The sequence below is a fragment of the Herpailurus yagouaroundi genome, unplaced genomic scaffold (genome assembly GCF_014898765.1).
Source record: "Herpailurus yagouaroundi ecotype Mexico unplaced genomic scaffold, PumYag 222, whole genome shotgun sequence".
Classification (NCBI taxonomy): Eukaryota; Metazoa; Chordata; class Mammalia; order Carnivora; family Felidae; genus Herpailurus; species Herpailurus yagouaroundi.
This window is the reverse complement of record NW_024412453.1, coordinates 9,276,687-9,288,485: the sequence shown is the minus strand read 5'-3', so window position 1 is coordinate 9,288,485 and position 11,799 is coordinate 9,276,687. Positions and strand designations below refer to the sequence as shown.

At 45.3% G+C, this 11,799-nt stretch overlaps 1 protein-coding gene across 3 annotated transcripts in view; it reads right to left on the bottom strand.

Moving 5' to 3' along the window:
• Positions 1-461: 461 nt before the first annotated feature.
• The window catches only part of CPPED1 (calcineurin like phosphoesterase domain containing 1), a 113,141-nt gene continuing 101,803 nt past the window's right edge, over positions 462-11,799 (bottom strand). For all 3 annotated transcript variants that reach the window (XM_040459012.1, XM_040459010.1, XM_040459011.1), the window contains one exon: positions 462-2,516. In XM_040459012.1, coding sequence (XP_040314946.1) covers positions 2,287-2,516 — 230 coding nt within the window. In that variant the 3' untranslated portion in view covers positions 462-2,286. The remainder of the gene's footprint in view (positions 2,517-11,799) is intronic.

The following is an 11,799-nucleotide window of genomic DNA, read 5'->3' as shown; positions in this document are numbered from 1 at the left end:
GTACTTTACTGTTGTGGGCAGAGCTGTGTCCTGTGGCCTCCCAGACAGGAGTTTTCCAGTATCCTCGGGGAAAATTCTCTGCCTGGGACAACCTGGACAGGCTTTGCCACCCTGGATCTGGTACGGTCAGAGAAGGGGTGTCCGGGCTTTACAAACCCTGGGATCAAGCCCCATGGCTTCCTGCTAACACCGGGTCATTGTCCAGCAAAGGTGGTCGAGGTGCTAAATGTTGTCGTGTTGCCACAGGCTGAGCTGCTGCAAACCTCTCACTGTGAGAAATGTTTTCTAAGAGAGATGATAGTGTTAATGAGGAGCACGGGCTAGGCCGTCAGACTGCCTGCATCTCAACCCTTCCTTCCCCACGGGTGAGCTGTATGACTGTGGCCAAGTGAGCCCCACCTCTCTCAGTTAAAGCACTGAAAATGTACTTAGCACATAATAAACATTCAAAATCATAGCACTTAGGATCATGGAGTATTTTATTGTTTTCCAGAGTATAAGGCACTTATTTTGTAACGTGTTTGTTTCTTTTAAAGAAAAAGCAATCATAAGTGAGTACATTGGTAATTATCTATTATCAGAATGATACACACTCATCTACAAAATCATTTCCTAACTTCTTCTGAACCAACTACCATTAGGGAATATTGGTGGTTACTTAAAAAACGGTTAGAATTTCATAGGATTCCCTATTCTTAGCATATCTTTGCTGTATCTTGAATCAATTTTTTTTACATATTAGGTTTCTGGGGAAGGAGACTCACATGTTTCATTTCCATTGCGTTTAATTTAATCCATATCCTCCCCCAAATAAAATGAAACAAAAAGTTACACCTTTTACTGAACTGCTGTTCCTGACCTCCTCAATCCACACCTGTTGTAAAGAAAAATGGAACACAAATCAAGACTGCAGCAAAGTCCTAAAATAAGGGCATTCTAATTTTGAAAAATTCTAATTTTCTTGTGCCACACAGCGAAGCGCTATGGTGCATCACGGATCTGTAGTATAATTAACTTCTCATCTTTTTTCCTTATGAATTTACATATCCAATTATCTTCCTATTTAATGTCTCACGGTTTTGCCACATTGACTAAAACTCTGTAACACGAAAGTCTTGTGGTTTAATGGACTTTGCAGCCCATCTGTATGCGTATGCCAGCACACTACTGCACGGCGTTGTGAAATATTCCCGGCAGGACAGACAGCCCAGGCTCCCCGTCCGCCAGGGCGACGGACGAGATCGCGCCATGGTCAGTGGCGGTGGCAAAGCAGCAGCAAAGGAGATCACGTAAAAATGACACTGATTTCAAACTGCCCGTGCTCCTTCGTCAAGGGATACAGTGCATTTCCTCAAAGCCAGGGCTGATTTAGATGATGTGGCCAAAAGCTCCATTCCTGCCCCACCAGAGTCTCTGCTTTGCTCCCTTGGAGAACTCCGCAGCAACTCCCACTTGTTCTGTCCAAGCGGACACAGCGAAGAGTCTCATAAGCGGAGGGCCACTCCCATTCCACAAGGATGCCAATCTGCAGGCTCGCCACGCTGTCAGACGTGAATGTGAACGAAGCCAGGGTGTGGGGCTTCAGTTCTAGTCTCTGTGATGAGGTTTCTACAGATGGCCCGTTCATGTGCCAAGCAGGATTTTCTTGTCACCCAGAAGGCAAGTTCAACTTTGACTTGTACCGACCACGTTGTCAACAATGCCGGGAGTCTCAAAATTTAGTAGCAGATGTGGTCTACCCAGCTCCTTGTAAAAGCAAGCCTGCGTAGCTCTAATGGGTTACAGTCATGTGCTTTGTTAGGAAGGAAAGGAGATGACCCGTGTTTTGCCTAGCACTTCGGGAGTTGTGACCACAATTTAGTACGATCGGATGCGGTCTGATCACAGAATTTTCAAAGACCACACTTGGCTATCAAGGTGGGATGGAGGTCGACAGGTAGACATTTATCACATGCTAATTCACAAGCACTAATTCACAAGCAGAGCTGAGGGACACAGCACTCGTGGAGAATTTATTCAAGCATCCAAGCAGAGAGACGCTAGAATCATTTATTCTTTTATTTTCCAGTTCCCCCAACTCCTCTCTTTTTTAAAGGGAGGGAAGCTCTACTTTGAATACAATTTAGGATAGGAGGAGAGGACCCAGCTCTCTGATTTATGCAAAAGGACAAAAATCCACACATCGGCTTGGAGAACTTTTACGTTTCAACAAGGGATGGTGCGTACCTGCTGCTTCTGGTAAAGTAAAACACCAGGGGAAGTGAAACACGAGATCGCCAGCCACCATCACTTTTCCTTCATCAGGCCCATGAGGTCGTCTTCTATCCCCTTCTCACTCAGCTCATCCAAGCTGTAGTAGCGGTGAACGATTTTCTCGGCAGTGACCACGACGACTCGGAGCCCGTGGGTGTCCTGGCCCAGCTGGCATCCGATGGCAGATGACACCACCATGTCCAGGTTCTGGTAGGTGCCCCCGGCATTCCTGTGGTAGTGGCCTGAGAACACAGCTGTGACACCTGCGGGGGGGAGGGAACAAGACATTAGGGGGCCAAGGATTTCCATGTAGGGAACTTGGGGGACTCCCCTGTTTTCTTCTAGGCACAACACGGTATGTTATTAAATTAAGTGTGTAATATTGACTCAGTGCCTAAGAAATGAGAAGGCAGCCTCGTGACATCCACAATCCTTTCAGGGAATAATTCATCGATGTAACATATTAACACGTTTGTTATAACCGGCACAAGAAAGTGCCAGGGAACAAAGGGAGAGGAGGAAGATAAAGTGAATGACTTCGGGAGAGATACAGGAAGCGGAAGGAAATATTCTGAGGCCTGTTATCGACAGCCACAGGAGACAAGTTAAATGTCTACAAAAAATCATGTTTATGGAGTTCTAATCAAGAGAGTAGAGCATGCTCAGCATTTAATGTACCTTCTCCTCCCCACACTCAAGAGCCATGGTGGGTAAGACAGAAAAAAAGAAAGACCAAAGGACAGACGTCGCCTCAGCACCGAAATCAAGAGCTCTGTGGATGAGAAACAAGACAGAAACGCAGAGTAATGAGCGGGGTTGCAGTATTGCTGGGAATGAAGCTCCTGTAGGGTAACAGAGACTGAAAGCAGTTTCTGTGAGATGAGCAAATAAAGCCTGGCCCCTGTTTGGAGGAGGGGTGGCCTGGGGAACCTCTGTCTATGGAAGGAGGATGCAGAAAACCGTCGCTGTCTGGGGCCCGGGCAGTGGTGTGCAGGTGTCTTTAACAAGTACTCCAGAAAATAAGAGAACCGATCTGTAATGCTCACTCATTTCTGTGGGTGAATGCTCTCATCATGGCTGCTATCAAATCACCCGCATGATGTCAATGACCCAGACATGGGAAAACATGCGGTGAGCACATCACTCTATGGCACCTCTTGCCACACAGATACAAAAGCCGTGAGCAACCAGGCAGCATTGTAATAGCAACAGGTAGCAAGGTAATTAGAAAAGAGTCAGTTTTGAGTATTTACCACTTTTGCTTTTCAATAGAATTTATTCACTGGTGAGTTCGGAGAATTTAATTTTTAGTAATTGTTGTTTGAAAATGAGCTCACAGAATTCCTTAAAATTTAATCACTGGTTTTCGTGAGCTGGATAGGAGGAGCTGTCTCGAGCACACCACTGGGCTGGGGCTTGTAGCGATCTACGGGTCTAGGAAGGAAGGACAGACATAGGCTCAAGTCTAGGAAATGAGACATGTGTTCTCAGTGTTACCGTGGGCAAGGGCCTTCCAGCTCTACTGTAAGACCTGGTTCCAAATGGGGCTGGAGTGGAGAAGCCCAAACCACCAGGCAGGAGGGAGCTATTCAAGAGACAAAGTGAAAGAAAAGCCAAAGAAAAAAAAATTACGTCTTACTCAAATTGAATCTGGAAGAAAATCCCACCAGCTGTGAAGAAATCTCATGCTAAGTAAGACAGTCTACAGACTCCTCAATCAGGAATATGAATTCACTCCAGATGAAATGAATGACCTAAAACTGCCTGACAAATACTTAAAATGAGTATGTTTAAGGCATCAAAAGGTCCTCGATAAAGGACTAATATCTATGAAAAACAACATGTTAGGAAAGAAAACAGGCATGAAAGAAATGAGAATAATTGGTAACAAAAGCTCAGAGATAAAAGACAAGCCATTAAAATATAAAACAAAGACAACTCTCAATAAATGGGATAAATTCTGGACGGGACACTGTTTAGAGAGGAAATCAGTGAATTAAAAGGCAGAATGCAGGCAGTGAACCAAAGACAACACAGAGACCCAGACACAAGCAATAAGAACACGCAGTTCAAAGAACCCACAGAATGGATTAAGAGGTATCAATGGATGCTTAAGAGGAGCTGGAACAGGAGAAAGGAGGAAATGGTAGTAAGAGTAACTTACAAAGGAATGACAGACAGCAGACACCCTTAGCAATAACAGAATCAAAGAGTGATACCTTCCAATGCTGAGGGCAAGCAACTATGAACCTCAAATTTTATATCCAGCTAAGCCATCATTCAGATTGAAGGGCAAAATAAATACATGCTGAGACATATAAAGAGTTTACCACTTCCAAACCTTCACTGAAAGAATTATTAGGAGATCTGTTTCGGCAAGGAAGGGATGAAATTAAAAAATAGTGATGAGCAAACACTAATAAATAGACTTTGGTAAATTTAATTAACTACTGATTTCCCTTGAAAAAACTATTTTTTAATGTGAAACTGAAACTAAAACTCAAGAATGTCAGGATGGGAAGTTCAATGGATAATTAAAGTGCATGAAAGTTATTGTCATGTTTGGAAGGAATGCGAAAATAATAAGTAACTTTGTATTTGCTAGGAAAAATGCGTAATTAACATGCTTCTTAAAAATGGGCACAAGCAACCAAACTAAAAATAGACAAAGTGTACCTATCAAAACTTTAAGGTTTTGTGCTTCAAAGAACATTATCAACAACATGAAAAGATAACCCATGGAATGAGAGAAAATATTTGCCAATCATATATCTGATAAAGATCTAATATCCAGAAAATATGAAGAGAAGAATATGAAAACTATGAAAAGATGTTCAATGTCACTGATCATTAGAGAAATGCAAATCAAAACCATAATGAGGCGCGCCTGGGTGGCTCAGTTGGTTAAGGGTCTGACTTTAGCTCAGGTCATGATCTCACAGTTTGTGAGATTGAGTCCTGCATCGAGCTCTGCATGGACAGTGCACAGCCTGCTTGGGGTTCTCTGTCAGCCCCTCTCTCTGCCCCTCCTCCACTCACATGTGTTCCTTCTGTCTCAAAAATAAATAAACTAAAAAAAAAAAAAAAAACCATAATGAGATACCCCTTCACATCTACTAGGATGGCTATAAACAAACATGGAAAATAACAAGTGTTCACAGGGATTTGGAGACATTAGATCCCTCATATAGTGCTGGTGGAAATGTAAAATGGTACAGCCATTCTAGAAAACACTTTGGCAGCTCCTTATAATGTTAAACATAGAGCTATCATGTGGACCAGCAATTCCACTCTTAGGTATGTACTCAAGAGAAATGAAAACACACAGCCATGTACAAACTTGTGTGTGAATGTTCACAACATTACTCACAGTAGCCCAAAAAGGAGCCGACATGTCCAATTAATCGATGAGTGGATAAACAAAATGTGGCACATCCATACAATGGAAGATTATTCAGCTGTAAAAAGGAATGAAGTGAAAGAAGATTCTTGTATGTCAGGGGCTGGGGGAAGAGGGAGAGAGGAAGGGAGAGTGGCCACTAACAGGCACAGCATTTCTTTGTGGAATGGTAAAAACTGTCTAAAAATGGTCTGGAATCAGACAGTGGTGACGGCTGCACTATTAAAACCAATGAATTTAGGAGTGCCTGGGTGTCTCAGTCGGTTAAGTGTCTGACTCCGACTCAGGTCATGATCTCACAGTTCATGAGTTGCAAGCCCCATGTCAGGCTCTGTACTGAAGCCCAGAGCCTGGAGCCTGCTTCAGATTCTGTGTCTCCCTTTCTCTGCACCCTCCCCATGCCCCTTCCCGCTGCCCTCGTTCATGCTCTCTCTCTTTCAAAAATAAATGAATATTAAAAAACCCACTGAATTTGTACTTTAAAAGGGGAAATTTTATGGTACGCGAATTATATAATACCTCAATAAAAAATGCAAAAAATAAAATATGTGGGATGAGGAGGAAGCTAGAATGAACCATGGCGTAGTGGATTGGAGGTGGAGACATCAACAGGAATTCATGTTTACCTTAATATCAGATGCTAAAAACAGATGAGGACACCCAGAAACGTTTACAGAGGTGTACAGACACAGGTTAGTAAACAGGATACATCCTTCCCAGCCTAGAAACAAAGGTGCACACAAGCAATGAGCATACCTAGTGTCCAGGTCTTGGTTTCTAACACCATTCTCCAGTAAAAGGAGATGCAGATCCTTGGAGAAGTGACTGCCGTAGGGCTGGGGCAGGAAATACACAAAATGAGCCTGGAGCAGCTTGTCGAGCCAGAAAGTAAGAAGTGCTGAAGTTCTCAAAAGCTCACAATAATGGGGCGGGGGAGGGGGTGTCAGAAGGGACAGAGGGGTCAACTGAAAGAGCTCCCCATAGCCAAAGCTTAACAATTTGAGCAACAGCTAGTACTGAATTATAACCCAAAGTGTAAGAAATAGAAATCCATGAGTCTGTGTTAATATAAATAAACATGTAAATGTGGGGAAAAGGGACGAATCTCCCATAGAGAATAACAAATAATTTACTTAGATATTCTGCCGTCAAGCAGGGGGAGCATAACTCCCCACCCGTAGGTGCGGACTGTGCATAGGGACTTCGGTCCAAGAGGAAATTTATGGTGGAGACACTGACCGAACGTCAGCAGGGATGACAGAGTCCGGTTGACTGCCCGCACCCCACAATGTACCTTGACGATGGTGATGAGCACGACACTTTACATCCATGTGATCTTCTTCCCCCAAACCCAGGGCTCCAGCATGAGAAAGCAATCAGACCCATCCCAAGAGAGGGACAGTCTATAAAATATCTGACCAGTACTTCTCAAAACTGTCAAGGTCATCAAAAATGGTCACAGCCAAGAGGAGACTAAGGAGGTGTGATACCTAAGTGAGGTGTGCTATGCTAGATGGGATCCTGGAGCAGAAAATGGGCATTAGGTAAAAAGTAAGGGAACCTGATTATGGACTTCATTAATAAAAGTGTTATCGATATCAGCTCATTAATTGTAGCAAATGTGCTACTGGTATAAGATATAAATAACGGGGGAATCGAGGTACAGGGCATGTGGGAAGCCTCTGTATTATCTTTGTAATTTTTATGCACATTTGAAGGTGTTGTAAAATTTGAAAGTTATTTAAGGGGAGCCTGGGTGGCTCAGTGGGTTGAAAGTCTGACTCTTGATTTCAGCTCAGGTCATGATCCCAGGGTTGTGGGATCGAGCCATGCATGGAGCCTGCTTAAGATCTCTCTCTCTCTCTCTCTCTCTCTCTCTCTCTCTCTCTGCCCCTCTCCCCCACTTGCATGCTCTCTATAAAATTTAAATAAACTTAAATTCATTTAAAAAAATATGGATAATTTCCAAAAGAAAAAAAATGGAATATGTGGCTTTCAATCAGCAAAGAGGTGGGGGAAAAAATCACAGTAACTACAACAAATGAAAAAAAACCAAACACGAAATTTTAAAATGTTACAGACCCCAAATGCTGGCTCTGGTGCAGAGACACTGGATCACTCCCACAGCGCTGGTGGGAATGTAAAGTGACACAGCAACTCTGGGAAACACTCTGGAAGTTTCTTACAAAACTAAATGTGCATTTACTGTTATGACCCAGCAACAGAACTCTTTGGGATATTTATCCCAGAGAAGTGAAAACTCAGGTTCAAATATCTGTACACAGATGTGCTCTACAGCTTTATTTGTAATAGCCGGAAACGGGGAACAACCTAAATGTCCTTCAGTGGGTATACGGTTAAACTGTGGCACAACCACACCACGGAATACCACTCGGCAATAAAAAAAAAAAAAAAAAAAAGGAATGATTGACTGATACACACAACAGCTACAACAGATAGCGAGGCAATTATGCTGACTTTGAAAAGCCAAAATCAAAAGCTTCCATCCTGTGTGATTCCATTGACACAGCATTCTTGAAATGATGGAGGTGTAGACACGGCTGCTAGGAGTGAGGCACAGGGGTTGTAGGGGTTGGGAGTGGGTTTGGCTATAAGAGGGATCCTCATGGTGATGGAACCGTTCGCACTTAACAAGGATTCCGAAAGGGCTGAAGGAAAGACGTTCAAAAATGTTGACAGCAGCTCCTTCTGGTTAAGAGGATTCTGGGAGAGTCTGCACAGAGCCCTGTGACAAGAGCCGCCATGTGCTCCCAGTAGGAACGGAGACCCACCTGTGGGTAGGTGCGGCTGTCTGCCCGCTGAGGTCCACGCCTCGGGATGGGAAGGAAGGGGACCCAGGTTCTTCTGTTTAGAACAGCCGAGGGTGGAGAGGATCAGTGAGTTCCATTTACTGTTATCAGGATGCAAACAGATACAACCCATCTCAGAGAGGTGCTATCTTCTCACGTTCCCTGATGTGTTCCCCTTGACCCAACACCAGCAATTCCATTGAAATGCCCGGAAAAGAGTCCACAGATGCAGATGTGTTGCGTCTGGAGGCATAAATACATAGTGCAGTGTTTGTGATGCTCATTTACAGGAGACGCGATGGATGACGGGTGTATTTTACACAAGAGGTAGATTTACATGTGCTGGCATTGACAGTCACCAAATATGTTAAGTAGGAACAGCAAGATGTTAAAAAAAAGCATCGTGTGATCCTGGTTTTGTCGAAGAGAGCGCATGCACAGGAGGGCTTGTGCGCACTGGTCTGTATCCCCCAACCCAATGGGGCTATGTTCCCACTGCTCCCACAGGTGATTTCATGGAGACAGTGTGGGGGGGGGGCCGGGGATTAGTGAGGGGGCATCACCTTCTACTCCTTATTTCTGTGGTACAACGTTACCAGTGATCATGAACACACACGTCCAGGTGACCTGAACAGCGTGGTGGTGGCGTGCCAGGTGCCCCGGGGGGGGAAGGGTGACAGTAGGGAAGGGTGGAGGAGCCACCACGCCAGGGCCTGAGCTTGTGGGTCAGAAGCTGCAGGTGAGGCCCTGGATTGGGCGCCCAAAGGGTCCTCGCCACAAACAGAGGATTGGACAGTCCTGGCTGCACAGACTGGAGGACCGTGGACGTGAACCTCTTCCTCGCCTTCCTGGCCTTTCAAAGCTGCGGGGCCTGGGCCATCGGACCCACCTCAGGGAGTTCCTAATGGCCAGACAGAAACCACTCAGTGTCATTCTTATTTGGTTGTGTACTAGATTGTGTGCATGGAACTTCTCTTTCTGCCTAATTCCTAGCTGCAAACTGTAATATTCTGGAAGGCACGTTTGGCAATTTTGAGAGTGGCTCGCATTAGCCGTAATTAGCTGTAAAGACTCACCGATGATCAAGTTTCACGCCATATTTATGGGCGCCCACAGAGACAAGAGCATTAATGGGGACCGTTTGAGTGACTGGAGGGACTTTCAGAGCGCTCTGAGGACAGCTGGGCTGGGGGGGGGGGGGCCCTGCCGTGAGTGTGCTATCCATCGTCCTGCTGCAAGCCCCTTAAGGCTCACCATTTATTGCTAATGTCCCAGGTCACAGCCAATGTGACTGAATGATGATTCTGGCATTAGCAAGGATGCCTAAGAGAGCTAGCGATAACGATGGGGGTGTCTGTCGGTGAGCAGGGCCATCGTGTTCAGGATGTTCTCCCCTCTGGCAAGAGATCGTCTCCACCCCCACCACTGCCATTAGAAATTTCACATCTTGGAGGCCTGAATAAGAAGCAGTGAGAAATGGCCACGGAATAAGGGCACAAAGGGACGGTCAGGCAGAAGGCTAAAGTCTGCGTCAAAAAGGAGGAGGGTAGGCCTAACTGTCCTTCCTGCTGGGTTCTGGTGCGGAGTTTAAGGCTCTGGGACATTCCTGGCTGGCCCAAAGGCGTGTGAGAGACCTCTTCTTGGGCTGGAACCAGAACCAGAAGCAGCCTGGTGGCTGACAGACGGAGCTTCTATCTCCCACCTCCCGGCAAGTCCAGAAGTTTTGAACCCAGATCATGTGCTCCCAGTCCTGCCTGGAGTCAGGGCGGTATTGAGGCAGGAGGAGAGTGGCTTAGAAGCAAGGACAGCCACAGGACGCGAGGGCCCTTCCATCCATCATCTCGCTGAATTGTCCCAACGGAGGCTCGAATCACCGTTTTTCAGAGGAAAAACCCGAGGCCGGGACGAGCAACAAAGAGGCAAAGTTACACAGCTGGGAAACGGATGTCGGAGCCTAAGTTCTGAACTGACCTTGCGGACTCTGTTTCTGTTCTTTTTCTTTTTGTTTATTTATTTTGAGTGAGAGAGAGAGTGAGCATGGGAGGGGCAGAGACAGAGGAAGAGAGAGAGAATCCCAAGCAGGCTCCGCGCTGCCAGCGGGGCTCAAACTCACAAACCTGTGAGATCACGACCTGAGCTGAGATCGAGTCGGAAGCCTGGTTCTGTTCTTTGGGGACCTCGGGCAGGGTAGTACTGACCCTTGAGAGCCTCCGTTCCCTGGCTTGTGAGACGAATAATGAAGATGACTCATGGGTGGCAGGGAGGTTTAAAGGAGAGCATGGAAATGGGTACCACAGTAGATACTCCTGAACCCTCGGGGCTCCGTCTCGGGCGGGGTTGGCGGCTGGCAGACGACAGAGATACCACGTGCTGGCTCTGCCACGTGGCCTCCTGTCCGAGTTACAATCCCCTCTCATGCCGACAGGCCATGAGGACCCATCTCTACTTTTCTATTAGCCTTTGATGGGGAAACATTGATTCACAACTCAACGGAGGTAGGGGATGCATTAATAAACCACAGTTTCCTTGATGGGGGATTGATTCTAGTGGTGTTTTCAGGAGTTGGGCAGAGTTTCCATCCCAGCTATTCATTAGTCATCTGTGGCCAACATGCTTCTACAGTTCCTTAACTGACTGTTACGTATGGATTGTTTTTGAATTATGAACTGCTGTAAGGGGATGACAAGCATCTTCTTAAATTACCACCAGAGGAATTCCCAAGCAAAAGGCAGCCCCTGTGCATCAGGGGAGGACCACTTCTGTGGCATTCGCTTCATGCTTATTTCTCCACGGTATCAAGTCACAGAGATGCTATAAAAGCTATTTTTAAGCTGTCTTGATTCAAATTCATTTCAAATCAATTGGGAAGGGAATGCAATCTCCATGTAATTTAATATTCGAATACTGGAAGTGTGCCTCAAATCAGTCAGGAAATCAGGAGGCTCCCCAGTACAATTCTAGTATTAAGAACCAGCTTCCTGAAGGCCTTAGTGTTACTTAAGCCTGGAAAGAGTAAACAGATTTAAATTGGACAGCTTTTGCTTTTATCCTGAGTAGATTTACATTTATGAAAATGTTATGCATCCTTCACATTGCCGGCTGGAATAGTGAAAATTGTGTTGTAAATCATTAGTCACAATTCCCATTCTTCCTGCCTCAGTGGTAAGAAAAAAATGTGCTGGAAGGAAGGAAGGAAAGAAAAGAAAAGAAAGAAGGAAGGAAAGAAGGAAGAAAAGAAAGGAAAGAAAGAAAAGGAAAAGAAAAAGAAAAGGAATGAAGAAAAAGAAAGAAAGAAAGAAAGAAAGAAAGAAAGAGAGAGAGAGAAAAGGACAGAGA